The sequence below is a fragment of the Nerophis lumbriciformis genome, linkage group LG19 (genome assembly GCF_033978685.3).
Source record: "Nerophis lumbriciformis linkage group LG19, RoL_Nlum_v2.1, whole genome shotgun sequence".
Lineage (NCBI taxonomy): Eukaryota > Metazoa > Chordata > Actinopteri > Syngnathiformes > Syngnathidae > Nerophis > Nerophis lumbriciformis.
This window is the reverse complement of record NC_084566.2, coordinates 29,294,125-29,313,806: the sequence shown is the minus strand read 5'-3', so window position 1 is coordinate 29,313,806 and position 19,682 is coordinate 29,294,125. Positions and strand designations below refer to the sequence as shown.

General features: G+C 41.7%; 1 protein-coding gene across 3 annotated transcripts in view; it reads left to right on the top strand.

The window, feature by feature from the left end:
• The window catches only part of cadm3 (cell adhesion molecule 3), a 322,568-nt gene that overhangs the window by 289,397 nt on the left and 13,489 nt on the right, over positions 1 to 19,682 (top strand). Inside the window, exons 8-10 of one of the 3 annotated variants that reach the window (XM_061979022.2) lie at positions 11,899 to 12,071; positions 12,283 to 12,705; positions 14,588 to 14,605. In XM_061979022.2, the coding sequence (XP_061835006.1) occupies positions 11,899 to 12,071; positions 12,283 to 12,705; positions 14,588 to 14,605 (614 nt within the window). Of the gene's footprint in view, positions 1 to 11,898; positions 12,072 to 12,282; positions 12,706 to 14,584; positions 14,606 to 19,682 lie in introns of all 3 variants that reach the window. The other 2 variants (XM_061979021.2, XM_061979023.2) reach the window with 2 other exon arrangements.

Sequence of the window (19,682 nt, the reverse complement as noted above, 5' to 3'; positions counted from 1 at the left end):
GACTTAAACGTGTGGATAATGCTGAAGAAACAAGTCCATGTCACGCCCCCAAGACTGTGGTCCGGGCGCACTACGAGATATAATGACTGATGAACACCTTCGTTCGATAATGAAGGTTGCCTCAGCTCAAAGCCTGAGCCCTGACATTAATGAACTAGCATCCAAGAAAAAATGGCAGGTATCTGGCTTGGGCACATCAGATTAGATCAGTGTGTTGCAAACTGAGCAGTTTAAAGTCCTAAATGGTTGGTTTATTCATTGTGATTTCATTTTCTAATTTATTAGCCTGTGGAAAAAGTTAATGTTGATATTTACCTTAGAAGGCTGCAAATATAAAAGAGGCGTTCAATTTTTATTTAAATTGTATTTGATATGCCATTGATATTTTTTAATTATTATTATTATTATTATTTGAAACTCGATTTTGCATGTCACTATAAAGTTATATGAGCCTTGCTTGTTCAATATTCAATGCAAAACTTGTTTGGGTCCCTATTAAAAGGTTAATTTGTTCAACCTTGGCCCGCGGCTTTGTTTAGTTTTACATTTTGTCCCACTGTGTATTTGAGTTTGACACCCCTGGGCTAGAGTATACAAATTAGTTTTAAGATGAGACTTAAATGCTTCTAATGTCATTCATAATTAGACATGTTTCTTTATCTTGCACCCAAACGCTAAACCTGCCTCAACATTAGGAGGCCACCTGCAGCCATGTTGAACATAAACAGTCTTCCTTGCACCCCCCTTCCACTCCACATCTTAAGTCCCAAACAAACACACTCCCTCTCCTCGTAGCCTTTCTGAATTATAGATGAACCACCCAGACCCATCGATCCACACCCCTCCTGCTTCCTGTCCCCCCACCCTGCATAGAGCACCACCGACGCCACCACCGCCTCACCTGCCACCAATTTGAGCCTTTCTGTACCTGCTACCCTGTAATGATCTCACACCAGTCACATACACACACCTCGTGTCGAGCCACACGGTTTTATTGACAGCTTGATCCGATATGACGGAGCAGCAGAAGAGTCAGTCAATTGCGGTCTGTGGTGTGCTGTGGGCTTTGTGTTCGACTCCTGCAGGGACCACCTGCTGGTAACGGGTAAAATTACATGTGGAGATGGCGTGTACGGATTAAATGGGGCGATGATAGCGAGAAACACAGTGGATGGAGGTGTCAATGGATGCACCTGTTTGTCCTCAGCATTTCAACCAAGAACAGTGCGTGTTTTGGTACCGGTACCAAAATTATTTCGGTACTTTTCGAAAATAAAGGGGGCCACAAAAAATTGCATTATTGGCTTTATTTGAACAAAAAATCTTACGGTACATTAAACACATTTCTTATTGCAAGTTTGTCCTTAAATAAAATAGTGAACATACAAGACAACGTGTCTTTTAGTAGTAAGTAAACAAACAAAGGCTCCTAATTTAGCTGCTGACGTATGTAGTAACATATTGTGTCATTTATCATTCTTTTTAAGGACAAGTGGTAGAAAATGAATTATTAATCCTCTTGTTCATTTACTGTTGATATCTGATTACTTTCTCTTTTGACATGTTCCAACTACACTTCTGTTAAAATGTAATAATCACTTATTCTTCTGTTGTTTGATACTTTACATTAGTTTTGGATGATACCACAAATATGGGTATCAATTCGATACCAAATCGTTACAGGATCATACATTGCTCATATTCAAAGTCCTCAGGTGTCCAGGGACATATTTCCTGAGTTTATAAACATAATATAAATGTTTTTTAAAATGAAAGAAGATGTAGTGATGCCAAAAAATATCGCTGTAATCATAGTAGTATCGACTAGACTCAGACTTAGACTTTAGACTAACTTTAATGATCCACAAGGGAAATTGTTCAACACAGTAGCTCAGTTACAATGATGGAAAGTGTAAGGATGGAAAGGCCAATGCAGGTATAAATAGAATAATATAGCGATAAAAAAATCTAACATATATACGAATATATACATAATATGTGTACTAGATACGCTACTGTACTTGGTATCATTACAGTGGATGTTAGGTGTAGATCCACCAATGGCGTTTGCTTACATTGTGACGTCGGTGAGCTACGGTGTGTAGTGAAGCATGTTTAGCTATTCCTCGTCCTGCAGGGATGATACTTGTAAGAAACATACTTTATTTGTCGCCATGGAGACGAGGATTAGTGATTTAGAAGTAGCTAAAACACTGCCGACTGGGGCTGGACTTTAGCCGCTAGCTAGCTAGCCATGTCTTAAAGCACCTCTTCCGGTGGGCGTTTCAGTGTTATAACTTCACCTTTATCGTTAGTTTTCAAGCCAAAATTTGTCCGTTCTCCCTTTTCTGTCTACACACTGTGTCTGCTTGTAAGTAGTCCGTGATTGTGCGCTGCCGAACATGCTCGTGTGCTCGTAAACCAGCAATGACACGACGTGAAACACAGATGAAAACACATTTAAAAGCTACCAAGTGCATAGCGAAGCAACAGGGGGCGCCACAACACCTAGCCGGAAAAATAGGATAGGATAAGAAAGACTTTACATTATTACCAATCCGACATTTGCAAGAGAACAAGACAATAATTACAGAAAATGGATGAAAAAGGGGACAAATATTATATGATTTTCTGTGTTAAATCTAACTTTTTGGCTATGTATCAGATCTGAATTCATTGTGAATGCCGCCATCTCCATAAAAATTAAGGCAACTGGACTCTTCTGGTTTCCGTCCAAAAGGCTTCTTCTGTTGTAAAATAGTAGCCGTGGAGTCCTCCAATTTATGCCCTGCATACCAATCGCTCGTTTGCCTTCCTGGTGCACAAAACAACTCGTTAGTGGCCACTTTTCCTTCTGGAAGAGACGATCTCCGGGGAGGGATGTCAGGACATTGTTGGAAGCAGACGGTGTAATGGTGATGGTGTGAGACTCCTATGTTAAGAGGGCCTTTCCAGTTTGACAAAAAATGTTTCTGTCAAGCCACCATTCCTCCCATATCCAAAATGGAACGTCCCTTCCTTCTTTTCTTAGATGCATATGAAATGCTAATTCTGGGTCCAAAGAAGCTGTCCATGTTTTGCTATTTGTTTGTGTAAGTGCTGTTGGTCCCTCCAATGTACAGGTCCTTGGACCTCTTACTACACGGACATCTTTTCTTTGTGGGTTCTGAACTTCTGTTCATTTGTACAAATGGTTGTTATGTATTGCAGGAGGAGTTGAGACGACACAGACACTAGGGGGCAGTATAGCTCTATGTATTTATTATACATGTTCACCATATATTTATATATAATAATCAAACAATAATAATATCCATTCATCCATCCATTTTCTACCGCTTATCCCTTTCGGGGTCGCGGGGGTTGCTGGAGCCTATCTCAGCTAAAATCGGTCGGAAGGCAGTGTACACCCTGGATAAGTCGCCACCTCATCACAGTGCCAACACAGACAGACAGACAACATTCACACTCACATTCACACACTAGGGCCAATTTAGTGTTGCCAGGTGCATGTCTTTGGAAGTGGGAGGAAGCTGGAGTACCCGGAGGGAACCCACGCAGTCACGGGGAGAACATGCAAACTCCACACAGAAAGATCCCAAGCGCAGGATCGAACCCAGGACCTTCGTATTTTGAGGCTATCGCAGTAACCCCTCCACCACCGTGTTGCCCCCAATATAAACTAAGGAAATGGAGTGTGAACTAGATCCAAAAGTGTATATGGTGCGTGTGACTATGTGTGGAATTAATTGTTGTGTATTACCGTGAGTGTTGGGCGAGAGAAGAGTCCAAAAGGGTCTTGGCAGGCTCGTATGGCCGTGAGCAGGCAGGAAGTCAGGGGCTATAGCGGGGGTGAAGAAGGTCTGTGTCCAAGCGGGGGTCGAGGATCGAGGAGGCAGTACGGGAAGCAGATGAGCAAGATATGACTAGACGCACAGCTCGTCGACGCGGCAACAAAGGCAGACTGCTGGGAGGAGACAAGGAAAGACACGGGGACTAATCAAACACGGGGAAGAAACACGGAGAGAGAAAGGCATAGAGCTTACGGTACTCCAACAGATGAGTTTACGTTCTGGCGCCGGATAGCAGGTTGAACAGGCTCCGGTATGTTTTAGCGCTTTCATGGCGAGTTTACTGACAGATATAAGTAAGAAGGCAGGACCTCTCATTAGCGCCAGGAGCGTTGAGTGCCGGTGATTGATTGCAGCTGCTGGCTGCAGCAGGGAGTGACGTGTGCGGAGATGCGCGGCCGTCGGGAGGTGCGCTCCGCGGCTTACTGACAAATGCGCCTGGGCCGTGACAATGGTAAATGGGTTATACTTGTATAGCGCTTTTCTACCGTCAAGGTGCTCAAAGCGCTTTGGCACTATTTCCACATTCACCCATTCACACCATCATCATCGGCGGTCACTCGAACGAGTATGACGATCCTCCTGGTAGGGGGGTATCCCTTTATGGAGGATGTCTGTGCGTGACTTAGTTTAACGTGGGGAGACTGCTGCACAGACAGTCACCACACGATCCTTGACAGATCCGGGTCAGGGTCCAGTGGCATGGAGTCCAAGACGACTGGGGACCCCTTTCTGCTGCAGCCTTCTTCCGCCATCCCAGCCGTTGTGACGCTCTATAGTTTTAGCAGTCATCCTCCGCCTTGTTGTTATTTTCCCATAACTGGGCCCACATGGATGTGGGGGTGCCTTCTTCCGCCATCGCAGCCGTTGTGGTAGTTCTTAAATCTACCGTCTTCCGCCTGCTCCGCCGTTGAGGTCTTCACCGTATCCCTGGGTAGGGGGCAGTCAAGTACTAGGCCTTTACCAAGGAACACCTGGGGTAGCAGTAGTAAAGGGGTTAACCTCCCAGTACCCCAAGACCCCATAGAGGAGCCTCCACTGCCGGATGCACTTTAACGTCATGCCCAGGACATAAATTCACACACACATTCCCACTCTGATGGCGGGAGGCCCTAACCACGACCCATCAGGAGCAAGGGTGAAGTGTCTTGCTCAAGGACACAACGGGACGTGACGAGGTTAGTAGAAGGTGGGGATTGAACCTGGAACCCTCAGGTTGCTGGCATGGCCACTCTCCCAACCGTGCCACGCCGCCCCCGGTAACAAAAGTATGATTAAAGGGTTCAACAAGAACAATAGAAAAGTTGCACACATCAATCAATCAATCAATCAATGTTTACTTATATAGCCCTAAATCACGAGTGTCTCAAAAGGCTGCACAAGCCACAACGGCTCAGATCCCACATCAGGGCAAGGAAAAACTCAACCCAATGGTACAATGAGAAACCTTGGAGGGGACCGCAGATGTGGAGACCCCCTCCCCCTGGGTGACCGGTCCATTGGACGTCGAGTGGATCTCGCATAATATTGTGAGAGTCCAGTTAGTGAATCTAACATAATAGTGAGAGTCCAATCCATAGTGGATCTAACATAATAGTGAGAGTCCAGTCCATAGTGGGGCCAGCAGGAGACCATACCGAGCGGAGACAGGTCAGCAGCGCAGAGACGTCCCCAACCGATGCACAAACGAGGGGTCCACCCCGGGTCCCGACTTTGGACAGCCAGCGTGTCATCCGTGACCACCGAACCTGTGCCCCTCCCTCCACGTAGGAGAGGGGAGCAGAGCAGAAAAGAAACGGCAGATCAACTGGTCTAAAAGGGGGGTTTATTTAAAGGCTAGAGTATACAAATGAGTTTTAAGATGGGACTTAAATGCTTGAAAATAACAATCCCACACGGGTAAAATATGAACATAATGACATGCAGTACACTGCAAAAAGTCAGTGTTCAAAAACAAGAAAAAGAAAAAAAATAGCGGTATTTTATTTGAACTAAGCTAAATTATCTGCCAATAGAACAAGAACATTCGGCTAGTCAAAACTTTCCAAAACAAGTAAAATTGGTTAACCTCAATGAACCCAAAATACCTTAAAAATAAGTATATTCTCACTAATAACCAGTGCATTTTTCTCGGTATAAAAAAGAGACCTTTTTGCTCAATATGTTGAAAACTATTCTTATATTAAGTAAGTGCTAGTGCCATTATCTTGACATAATGATATGCATACATCATGATTTTTTTTTTCATGCTTGAAGTAAGAAATTATTACTTTAAAAGAGTAGTTTTATACTTGTGAGTGTTGATGACACAGCGTTGCATCAGTTGATATTCTAGTTTCAAGCATGTTTTACTCAATATAGGTCATAAAATCTCAGCAACAAGCTGTAATATCTTACTGAGATCATTTAGGACCAAAACCCTTAAAACAAGTAAAACACTCTAACATAAAATCTGCTTAGGGAGAAGAATTATCTTATCAGACAGAAAATAAGCAAATATCACCCTTATTTGAGGTATTTAATCTTACTTAGATTTCAGTTTTTGCAGTGTATTTACCTCCCTGCTTGGCACTCAGCATCAAGGGTTGGAATTGGAGGTTAAATCACCAAAAATGATTCCCAAGCGCGGCTACCGCTGCTGCTCACTGCTCCCCTCACCTCCCAGGGGGTGCAACAAGGGCATGGGTCAAATGCAGAGGGTAATTTCACCACGCCTAGTGTGTGTGTGACTATCAGTGGTACTTTAACTTTAATGTGGTTGTAATTTGAATGTACTATCATCATGACTGCTAATTGGCCTACTACTCAGTGGCCTAGTGGTTAGAGTGTCCGCCCTGAGATCGGTAGGTTGTGTGTTCAAATCTCGGTCTATTCATACCAAAGACTTTAAAAATGTGTGACAATCATTGGTACTTTTAACTGTCACGTAGCATCCTGACCTAGCCTTACTTTACCTTCACCAAGTTGCGTGTCGGAGATGGCCTCCTATTTTAAACCGGATTACAGTAATCTGCAACATCTCTGCTCCCGTGTTCTCCTCGCCGCTGACCAACTTCCACAGCAACTTTCGCCTCGCGTAAGCAAAGTGTGACATTTGCTGATTGAACGTCAGCCAACTGAATGTGCACTTTCCTGCAAAACGGAGAGAAAAAAAAAGCTCAGAGTGCAACATTATCCGTGGGTGTCTGAGCTCTTTCTTTCTCCTTAAAAGTGCAAAAGCGGCCTTTTAAAGAGCGCTTAGAGAGTTGTCGGGTCGGGCCGAGGAGTTAAAGCGCTGAACTGTTTCAGTTTTTTTTTTTGGGGGAGGGGGGTTTATGCCGGCAAGGAAACGTTACACAAAGCTGGCGCTCATTATGAGTTTACTCCATTAGCATAGTTCACCTGCCCGCGTATGAATCATTGAGGAAGGCGCCCGGATGCTCCTTCTTTTATCGCTGTAATGATGGCGCCCTGTCAGAGAGAAGAATTCTAAAGTAGCGACATTAATGCAGCCGAGCGTCTGCCTCCTTCTGCGTCCTGTTTACTAATGCACATTACGCCGGGGTGGCTTTCTCCACCGCCGTGACCCGACGGCGTGGAAGAACGTCCGGCCAATTAGCTGTCCGCCCCTCGCCCGTAAAACGCGCGTCGACTATTGAGCGTAATGTTTCATAACAGCAGTTGGAGGTGCTAAATGTGCAGTTAATTGTTCCGTTAATTGCTGATGATCGCTCAGTAAGGGGCAAAACAACAGCTGATCATCTTTTATGGCCAGAAGACAGGCGCTCTTTCTGGAGCGTTATTAACATTTACATACTGCTTAATATTTCCTTATTGGCGCTGATGGCGATTATGAGTGGCAGTGATTTGACCTCTGCCAAGATTGTCAGAATGTATTTGCGTTTGTTTGTTTCGTGCTTTGCAGGTTAACGAACCAATTCCCGCTAAACTTGACTGACAGTCGCTTTTGACTGTTTGATATGCTTTTTTTATAGAGATGTCCGATAATGGCTTTTTTGCCGATATTCCGATATTGTCCAACTCTTAATTACCGATGCCGATATCAACCGATACCGATATATACAGTCGTGGAATTAACACATTATTATGCCTAATTTTGTTGTGATGCCCCGCTGGATGCATTAAACAATGTAACAAGGTTTTCCAAAATAAATCAACTCAAATTATGAAAAAAAAATGCCAACATGGCACTGCCATATTTATTATTGAAGTCACAAAGTGCATTATTTTTTTTAACATGCCTCAAAACAGCAGCTTAGAATTTGGGACATGCTCTCCCTGAGAGAGCATGAGGAGGTTGAGGTGGGCGGGGTTGAGGTGGGGGGGGTAGCGGGAGGTGTATATTGTAGCGTACCGGAAGAGTTAGTGCTGCAAGGGGTTCTGGGTATTTGTTCTGTTGTGTTTATGTTGTGTTACGGTGCGGATGTTCTCCCAAAATGTGTTTGTCATTCTTGTTTGGTGTGGGTTCACAGTGTGGCGCATATTTGTAACAGTGTTAAAGTTGTTTATACGGTCACCCTCAGTGTGACCTGTATGGCTGTTGACCAAGTATGGCTTGCATTCACTTGTTTGTGTGAAAAGCCGTAGATATTATGTGATTGGGCCGGCACGCAAAGGCAGTGCCTTTAAGGTTTATTTATATTAACACATAAATTGTACTTTTTGAAACCGATACCGATTGAGATTGAGATTGAGACTTTTATTAGTAGGTTGCACAGTACAGTACATATTCCGTACAATTGACCACTAAATGGTAACACCCGAATAAGTTTTTCAACTTGTTTAAGTCGGGGTCCACTTAAATTGATTCATGATACAGATATATACTATCATATATACTATCATCATAATACAGTCATCACACAAGATAAGGTTTGGTTGTTATCATCAGTCATCAACAATTGAGAACAGAGAAATGGATATTGGAACAGTGTAGGTCTGACTTGGTAGGATATGGACAGCAAGTAGTGAGTGCGATAATGTCCGATATTACATTTTAAAGCATTTATCGGCCGATAATATCGGCAGTCTGATATTATCGGACATCTCTAATGACAACTGTACTGTAAACAGTCAGTGGGGCTTTTATTAACCCAGTTAGTCAAGATGGGTATTAACAGCACAGAAAAAAAAAATGTTTAAGTAGCACAGAATTACACAACATAAATAAAACAGAAAAATGTTTTTTCTACATAAAATAAAAAACATAGCTGTGCAAATAATACAAAATGTATCAAACTCGCATAAAAAATTAATTTGCAGGCAGGCACTTTTTAATTCCCAGTCGAGGATGTAATGGACTGTCACACACGTACGGTTCTGGTCAGCGCCAAGTAAGTGACTTGACTTACTATGATCTTCCTCACTTCGGCGTACATTTTTGGCAGCATTTCTCGTGCGAAATATGCCCGGCTTGGCAACTCGAGAACAGTTTTGATTTGGGCTTACATGGTAAACAACTCAAATGAATGTTTTATCCAGACGCATACATTTGTCCAAATGTGGCCAAGTAGACGCATTGTGGGTTTCCTGGACGTGGTCTACATCGCTAAAAGAAAAATCTAAAGAAGAGAATCCCTCTGCCATCTTCCACTAGTTTTTTTAATATATAAATCGCCCTCTTCTACGACTCTCTCGTCGTCATTTGGGATGTATGTTGTGATTTCCCTTCCTGGTTCCATGACCCGCCCTGTCTTGCCTCTGAGTGGCCTGTCCCTAATCCTTTGCCCTGATCTCAACCAATCGTGACACATCATAGTTAACAGCCAACCAATCACGGATGTTCTTATACGTGCAAGCACGTCTTGGAAGGAGGTAGGGGAGGGGTTTAGTAGCCCATGAGTTTTAAGAGGGAGCGGGGGAGAACAAGGAATACAACAAATAAGCTGCGTTTGGTCATTTTAACGTGAAATAAATTATATCGATATTACGATACTTTCTTAATTCATATCGTGTTTAAAAATATATTGATATATCTTACAAACACGATATATCACGTAGTATTTCGACTATAGTATATAGACTATACTCCTCTAAAATATATCTAAAGTTGACGTTGTAAAGTATTATATAGTATATATAAATATACCGATAATATAACGACATACCGATATACCAACAGCCATCAGACTGTATAATGCATATGTTCCTTTTTGACTGTACTTAAATGTACAATAGACTCTATTTATATTTTTCACATGTGAATTATGCTGTATAATAGACTGTATTTATACTATTCACATGTGAATAATGCTGTATAATGGACTGTATTTATATTATTCACATGTGAATAATGCTGTATAATAGACTGTATTTATACTATTCACATGTGAATAATGCTGTATAATGGACTGTATTTATATTTTTCACATGTGAATAATGCTGTATGATAGACTGTATTTATATTATTCACTTGTGAATAATGCTGTATAATACACTGTATTTATATTATTCACATGTGAATAATGCTGTATAATACACTGTATTTATATTATTCACATGTGAATAATGCTGTATAATAGACTGTATTTATATTATTCACGTGTGAATAATTTAAATACAGTATATTATACTGCATAATTCACATGTGAATAATGCTGTATGATAGACTGTATTTATATTATTCACATGTGAATAATGCTGTATAATGGACTGTATTTATATTATTCACATGTGAATAATGCTGTATAATAGACTGTATTTATACTATTCACATGTGAATAATTTAAATACAGTCTATTATACTGCATAATTCACATGTGAATAATGCTGTATAATAGACTGTATTTATATTATTCACATGTGAATAAGGCTGTGTAATAGACTGTATTTATATTATTCACATGTGAATAATGCTGTATAATAGACTGTATTTATATTATTCACATGTGAATAAGGATGTATAATAGACTGTATTTATATTATTCACATGTGAATAAGGCTGTATAATAGACTGTATTTATATTATTCACATGTGAATAATGCTGTATAATAGACTGTATTCATATCATTTACATGTGAATAATGCTGTATAATACACTGTATTTATATTATTCACATGTGAATAATGCTGTATAATAGACTGTATTTATATCATTTACATGTGAATAATGCTGTATAATAGACTGTATTTATCTTATTCACATGTGAATAATGCTGTATAATAGACTATATTTATATTATTCACATGTAAAAAAAAATATCTAAGTGTTTATTGTTTATTGTGAGCGAACTGTGGTGCTGAATTTCCCCCTGGAATCAATAAAGTACTTTCTATTCTATTCTAAAGGTGCTTGCTGAAATGTGAGGGTCGAACTACCTTTTTGGACATTCTGTATGGATTGACAGGCGACCTGTCCAGGGTGTTCCCCGCCTCTCACCCAAAGTCAACTGGGATAGGCTCCAGCTCCAGCTTGAAAATGAACGTTATCCTGGATGCACTAAAACTAAACATACTTATGAAGGTTGTGCGCAGTTGAAGGTTGTTGCTTGGTCAGAGTTCACTTATTCTTGAAATTTCCATCCAACTGCAGCCTAAAGGACTAATTGAGGGTTCCCCCCCCCCCTCGTTCGCTTGTGTCCTAGATTCCCGTCGTCGTAATTACTGTAGAGCGCTTAAGGACTTTCTCATTTCCATAATTGATTCTTTTATCAAGGAACATCGCGCTATCTCTCTTCCCCGTCTCTCACACAGAATGGATTTTTGTACGCTGATTTGAAATGCCGATCTTTGTTCTGTTGTCCTCTTCTTCCGCCCTCCCTAATCCTCTTCCTCATTCTTTTCGCTCATTATCCCTCACTCTTGACGTCTTCCATCCTTTCTCTCCGTTCCTTCTCCCTCCTCGCCTCCTCTGTTTATTTTAATAGAACACGCCCCTCCCCACCTCCTCTCGTCTTCCACCCTCCTCTTCACCCTTCATCACTTCATCGCGCCTTTAACGCTTGTCCCGTCTCCTCCTCGTCTCGTCGTTTCCCTGCCTTTGATTTAATTCCTGCGTCCGCCTCACCTCGGGACTTAATTCCTCCTCTCTCTTGTCTTCCATCCCAGGCCGTCGTCCTACACTTGGGAGAAGAAGGATGGAGAGCTCCCCCCGCTGGCCAAAGCGGACGGCGCGTTCCTGCGCTTTGAGACGCTGAACAAGTCGGACAACGGCGTGTACCTGTGCTTCGTGGACAACGGCGTCGGGAGCAGCGCTGGCGAATACACGCTGCTGGTGCAAGGTGAGTAGATTTTCTATTTTTTAGGAATTATTTTTTTATTTTTGTTGTTGTGCCATCTTTTTTTCACCTCTGATTTTCTTTGTTTATGTTTTGTTTTCCTTATCCAAACCGCGCTTACTTCCAAAAATGCTTTGCGCTTCGCTACTTTCTCCTTTTATCCCAACCGTACCATTCGTGGCCGTTTTGTTGGCGCTTCGCCCTCCTCCCAAAGACCCGGACACCACGATTGCTTCTGCAACCTCTTCTCCTACGTCACCGCCATCTTCCCCCTTTGCCACTGAATCTACCTCCTCCTTCGACATTACGGAACTTTCCTCCACCATCGTCCAGTCTGAGAGCACCGCCACCGTCCAGTCCGAGAGCACCGCCACCGTCCAGTCCGAGAGCACCGCCACGCTTTCCAACGAGCTTTTCCCCGACATCACTTTGTCGCCCGACTCCTCCTCTTCCCCCTCCTCTCTCACTTCCGTCTCTCATACGTCCGCCTCCTCTACTTCCTTCTCTAGTTCGTTTTCGACTTTGCCTTCCATATCTGCAAGCGCGGCGCCTTCCTCCACCGCCCACTCCTCCGCCTTTACCGCCTCCTCTTACTCCTCAGTTTCCGACTCGCAGAACGGACGTTTCACTTCCACAGGTAAAAAAAAAAAAAAAGAGTCTGCGACACACAAGCAGAGCGATGCCCCCCGCCCCACATGTACAAACCCCGTTTCCATATGAGTTGGGAAATTGTGTTAGATGTAAATATAAACGGAATACAATGATTTGCAAATCATTTTCAACCCATATTCAGTTGAATATGCTACAAAGACAACATATTTGATGTTCAAACTGATAAACATTTTTTTTTGTGCAAATCATTAACTTTAGAATTTGATGCCAGCAACACGTGACAAAGAAGTTGGGAAAAGTGGCAATAAATACTGATAAAGTTGAGGAATGCTCATCAAACACTTATTTGGAACATCCCACAGGTGTGCAGGCTAATTGGGAACAGGTGGGTGCCATGATTGGGTATAAAAACAGCTTCCCAAAAAATGCTCATTCTTTCACAAGAAAGGATGGGGCGAGGTACACCCCTTTGTCCACAACTGCGTGAGCAAATAGTCAAACAGTTTAAGAACAACGTATCTCAAAGTGCAATTGCAAGAAATTTAGGGATTTCAACATCTACGGTCTGTAATATCATCAAAAGGTTCAGAGAATCTGGAGAAAATCACTCCACGCAAGCGGCATTGAATGACCGTGACCTTGGTTCCCCCAGACGGCAGTGTATCAAAAACCGACATCAATCTCTAAAGGATATCACCACATGGGCTCAGGAACACTTCAGAAAACCACTGTCACTAAATACAGTTCGTCGCTACATCTGTAAGTGCAAGTTAAAGCTCTACTATGCAAAGCGACAGCCATTTATCAACAACATCCAGAAACGCCGCTGGCTTCTCTGGGCCCGAGATCATCTAAGATGGACTCATGCAAAGTGGAAAAGTGTTCTGTGGTCTGACGAGCCCACATTTCAAATTGTTTTTGGAAATATTCAACAACGTGTCATCCGGACCAAAGGGGAAGCGAACCATCCAGACTGTTATTGACGCAAAGTTCAAAAGCCAGCATCTGTGATGGTATGGGGGTGCATTAGTGCCCAAGGCATGGGTAACTTACACATCTGTGAAGGCACCATTAATGCTGAAAGGTACATACAGGTTTTGGAACAACATATGCTGCCATCTAAGCGCCGTCAATTTCATGGACGCCCCTGCTTATTTCAGCAAGACAATGCCAAGCCACATTCAGCACGTGTTACAACAGCGTGGCTTCGTAAAAAAAAGAATGCGGGTACTTTCCTGGCCCGCCTGCAGTCCAGACCTGTCTCCCATCAAAAATGTGTGGCGCATTATGAAGCCTAAAATACGACAGCGGAGACCCCGGACTGTTGAACGACTGAAGCTCTACATAAAACAAGAATGGGAAAGAATTCCACTTTCAAAGCTTCAACAATTAGTTTCCTCAGATCCCAATCGTTTTTTTGAGTGTTGTTAAAAGAAAAGGTGATGTAACACAGTGGTGAACATGCTCTTTCCCAACTACTTTGGCACGTGTTGCAGCCATGAAATTCTAAGTTAAATACTATTTGCAAAAAATAAAATAAAGTTTATGAGTTTGAACATCAAATATCTTGTCTTTGTAGTGCATTCAATTGAATATGGGTTGAAAAGGATTTGCAAATCATTGTATTCCGTTTATATTTACATCTAACACAATTTCCCAACTCATATGGAAACGTGGTTTGTACACTGATGTTGTTGTCATGGAAACGAGTCGTTTGGTTTGCATGTCGCGATTTCATTGTTTTTTTTCTTCTGTTTTTTTGTTTGGTGGCCCCTACCCTCCCCACAACACACACACACACACTCTCTCACACACACACACACACACACACACACACACACACACACACACACACACACACACACACACACACACCCCATCACGTCCTCACCCACATCCCCAAGAAGCTGCAGACAACGCTCCAGGTACACCGTGCACCTGACACCTTTTGATCACTTCATTAGGTACACAGGGTGTAATTGTATAATTGTGTAAAAATGCCAAAAAAAAATGGTAGACCAGTCCAGGGTTTACCCCGCCTCTCGCCCCGAAGTCGGCTGGGATAGGCTCCAGCCTTAATTAATTTTCTGCAACTTGTCCTTAATAATTTTGACGAAATTATAGAATGATAAATGACATAATATGTTACTGCATATGTCCGCAGACTAAATTAGGAGTCTTTGTTTGTTTACTTACTGCTAAAAGACAAGTTGTCTTGTATGTTCACTATTTTATTTAAGGACTTAACTGCAATAAGAAACATACGTTTAATGTACCCTAAGGTTTTTTGTTAAAATAAAGCCAATAATGTAATTTTTTGTGGTCCCCTTTATTTAGAAAAGTGCACAGACTTTAAATCCTGTACTTGAGTTATTAAAGGTTTATCAGGTCAGGTGTTACAGAAATTCCCATTGCCTAAAGGTTGCAGCTGCCACTAAGATGGATAAGCATTCCCTGTGTGAAGCTAGCATTATGCGGCTTTATCATGTTGTAAAAGTGTGTTGTGTGGTGGGGTGTATTTATTTTCTCACATGAGTGTAAACGGCATGTGTGGTGCACCCTATTGGTCGTGCTAAATCATGCCGTATTTTCCGGACCATAGGGCACACCGGATTATAAGGCGCACTGCCTGAGCGGGTCTAGTCAGGTCTAGTTTCATACAAAAGGCGCACCGGATTATAGGGCGCATTAAAGGGGTCATATTATTATCTTTTTTTTCTAAATGTAAAACACTTCCTTGTGGTCTACATAACATATAATGGTGGTTCTTTGGTCAAAATGTTGCATGGATGATGTTTTACAGATCATCTTCAAGCCGCTTTCTGACAGTCGCTTCAGGAAGCGCCGTTTTGTGGGCGGTCTTATTTACATGGCTCACCTTCGGCGGAGTCTTTTCTGGAGCGGTGTAGCGTGCAAGGACAAGAGTGGAAGAAGTGACAAAAGACGGAGCTAACTGTTTTAATGGCATTCAGACTTTACTTAAATCAATAACGGAGCAGCATCTCCTCATCCGTGGCTCACTAGTGCAATAACAAGGCCAGAAATGTGTCCCGTGAATAACCGTCCGACCGGAACTCTGTAATAACTAAAGTTCCTTGGGTGAATAATAAAAACTCACTATACCGGTATGTTATAGCGCTTTCATGGCGAGTTTACCGACAGATATAAGTAAGAACTTTACACTACTTTATATTAGAAATGGCAACAGCGGAGGACGAATGTCCCATAACAAGAAGATAGAGAAAAAGCTTATTGACTAGGGTGTCGGCACGGACTTAAAGGCGGACGCGCGCAAATTGTCAGGACTTGTGTGTTTTGAAGTCCAGTGACGTGCAGTCTGGGGAGGCAGGTGAGGCGGGGCCTCACGTGCCATCATGGAAAGAAAAAAATTGTAAAAAGAAAAAAAAAAATTAAATTGTTATATGTATCCAGTGATTATACTATAAAGTTATTTTCCATTTAACTTCACCAGTTTTAGATTATTTTTATTCAAAATCGCTGAATTTTCACATTTGCCGTTCAAATACTGAGAAGAGACTTGCGGTGAGTCAGCAGCCAGTTGAGGCACGTCACTGAGTTGAGCCTCACCATTGATTGCTCGGCTAACTGCTGGCCTGCTGTGCAGTGAGACCGTATTGCTATATGAACTATATTATACATTTCCATAGTTTAGTTAGCTGAGGTATATAATGTACAGTGTATTTTGTCAACAACTGTACGTGTGTAACGTATTTCTTGTGCTGAGCAATCATAAAACTGCTGCGAAGACGCACTGTGTGAGGCTCGCAGTAATCCCGCCTCCTGGTGGTAGAGGGCGCTAGTGATCCCAGAGATCATTCTTGCGACTACTCGGCTGCAGAAGAAGTGACAACAAGCAGCAACAGTTAGCAGCGATCGTTTATTTTTTCCTCTTGCCTGGACTATTAACATGGAGGATTACATATCTAAAATAAAACAGTTTTCTAAACTGGACTTTCAATCGAACCAGGAAGTAATACTTGAAGGAAGATCTCCATCGAGACAGAGAGACTTTTAAAACTGAAGAAAGATAAGGAAGACTTCTATAAACAAGTTATCGATGCTTTTGTTCAAAAGGAGTTGCGCATGGACTTCATTTATAAGTACCGTATTTTCCGCACTATAAGCCGCACCTAAAAACCACAAATTTTCTCAAAAGCTGACAGTGCGGCTTATAACCCGGTGCGCCTTATATATGGATTAATATTCATTTTCATAAAGTTTAGGTCTCGCAACTACGGTAAACAGCCGCCATCTTTTTTCCCCGTAGAAGAGGAAGCGCTTCTTCTTCTACGATAAGCAATCGCCAAGGTAAACACCCGCCCCCGTAGAAGAGGAAGCGCTTCTTCTTCTACGGTAAGCAACCGCCAAGGTAAGCACCCGCCCCCATAGAAGAAACGCGCGGATATTACGTTTCATTTCATTTGTGTGTTTCTGTAAAGACCACAAAATGGCTCCTACTAAGAGACACGCGTACAACGCAGAATTCAACCCAACTTTTTAATTCAGACACCGAAGAAGAAGAATTCGAGGGATTTATGGATGAGGAATAACTTCAGAAAGTGAGCTTTAAATGTTTATTTTGTGTGTTGTTTAACATTAACGTTCGAGCAACGTTGAGTTATTGATGTTGCTATTGCTCTGCACTATTTTGAGTGTTACTATTTTTGTGATTGCACATTTGCACATTACATTTTGGGAGTGAACAGAGTTGTTAGAACGCTGGTTTGTAATATATTATTAAAGTTTGACTGACCTATCGGACTGTTTTTTTGACATTCCCTTTAGCGCAGCGTAGGTGCGGCTTATAACCCGGTGCGGCTTAAAGGTGAACAAAGTTTTGAAATATGCCATTCATTGAAGGTGCGGCTTATAACCCGGTGCGGCTTATAGTGCGGAAAATACGGTATAATAACGTTTTTTTTAATTAAATGTGCTTTTTTGTGTGCTACAGTTTGTATGTGTAAAGTTAAAGTTAAGTTAAAGTACCAATGATTGTCACACACACACTAGGTGTGGTGGAATTTGTCCTCTGCATTTGACCCATCCCCTTGATCACCCCCTGGGAGGTGAGGGGAGCAGTGGGCAGCATTCCTGCGCCCGGGAATCATTTTTGGTGATTTAACCCCCAATTCCAACCCTTGATGCTGAGTGCCAAGCAGGGAAGAATGCTGGTATGAGCTTTTAAACATAACCCGTTAACTGCTGCCAATCAAATGGTGAATAAGATACTCTTTAGGGTTCATATGTTTGTAAATCTGACTGTGATGAAGTCAGTGCCTCACAAGCCATCAACCTCACCGCACGTCACTGTTGAAGTTGTTATGTAAAACAATATATGCAACATTTTGACAAAAGAACCACCATTACATGTTATGTAGACCACAAGGAAGTGTTTCAAATGTAGAAAAAAAAATCATAATTAGGGCTGTCGACGTTAACGCTTTAACGCATGTAATTGATTTTAAAAAATATATAAAGTTATCATAAATGAATCAAGATTAATCACACTATTTATAATAACTGGACGTAGACCTGGAAGTCGGCGCCTATTGCACTGCAAAAACTGAAATCTAAGTAAGATTAAATATCTCAAATAAGGGTGATATTTGCTTATTTTCTGTCTAATAAAATAATTCTTCTCACTAAGCAGATTTTATGTTGTTTTACACTTGTTTTAAGGGTTTTGGTCCTAAATGATCTCAGTAAGATATTACAGCTTGTTGCTGAGATATATTGAGTAAAACATGCTTGAAACTAGAATATCAACTGTTGCAAAGCTGTGTCATTAACACTCACAAGTATAAAACTACTTTTTTAAAGTAATAATTTCTTATTTAAGCATAAAAAAAAATAATCATGATTTTGACACAATTGTGTCTCATACTTAAAACAGATGACAGCCAAATGGACTTTGCTGTTTAATTTTCAATGAAACAAGAGACAATATGTACTCATATAAGTAGTACAGTTGGCACAGTACAGTAAACTGACACTTAATATTTAAACATTTAACATGTGACATTTCTAACAATTTTGAACAGAAATAGTTCATGCATATTCAGATAAATTCCTCAAAATTACAATTAAAAAAATGTTGGCCGTTGGCCGGGCTGTATATACAGGTAAAAGCCAGTAAATTAGAATATTTTGAAAAACTTGATTTATTTCAGTAATTGCATTCAAAAGGTGTAACTTGTACATTATATTTATTCATTGCACACAGACTGATGCATTCAAATGTTTATTTCATTTAATTTTGATGATTTGAAGTGGCAACAAATGAAAATCCAAAATTCCGTGTGTCACAAAATTAGAATATTACTTAAGGATGACATGGCACCCCAAACCATCACTGATGGTGGAAACTTTACACTAGACTTAAGGCAACGTGGATCCTGTGCCTCTCCTGTCTTCCTCCAGACTCTGGGACCTCGATTTCCAAAGGAAATGCAAACCAAACCAACCCAAACCATCAGTGATGGTTTGGGGTGCCATGTCATCTGCTGGTGTCGGTCCACTCTGGTTCCTGAGATCCAGGGTCAACGCAGCCGTCTACCAGCAAGTTTTAGAGCACTCCATGCTTCCTGCTGCTGACCTGCTCTATGGAGATGGAGATTTCAAGTTCCAACAGGACTTGGCGCCTGCACACAGCGCAAAATCTACCCGTGCCTGGTTTACGGACCATGGTATTTCTGTTCTAAATTGGCCCGCCAACTCCCCTGACCTTAGCCCCATAGAAAATCTGTGGGGTATTGTGAAAAGGAAGATGCAGAATGCCAGACCCAAAAACGCAGAAGAGTTGAAGGCCACTATCAGAGCAACCTGGGCTCTCATAACACCTGAGCAGTGCCAGAAACTCATCGACTCCATGCCACGCCGCATTAACGCAGTAATTGAGGCAAAAGGAGCTCCAACCAAGTATTGAGTATTGTACATGCTCATATTTTTCATTTTCATACTTTTCAGTTGGCCAACATTTCT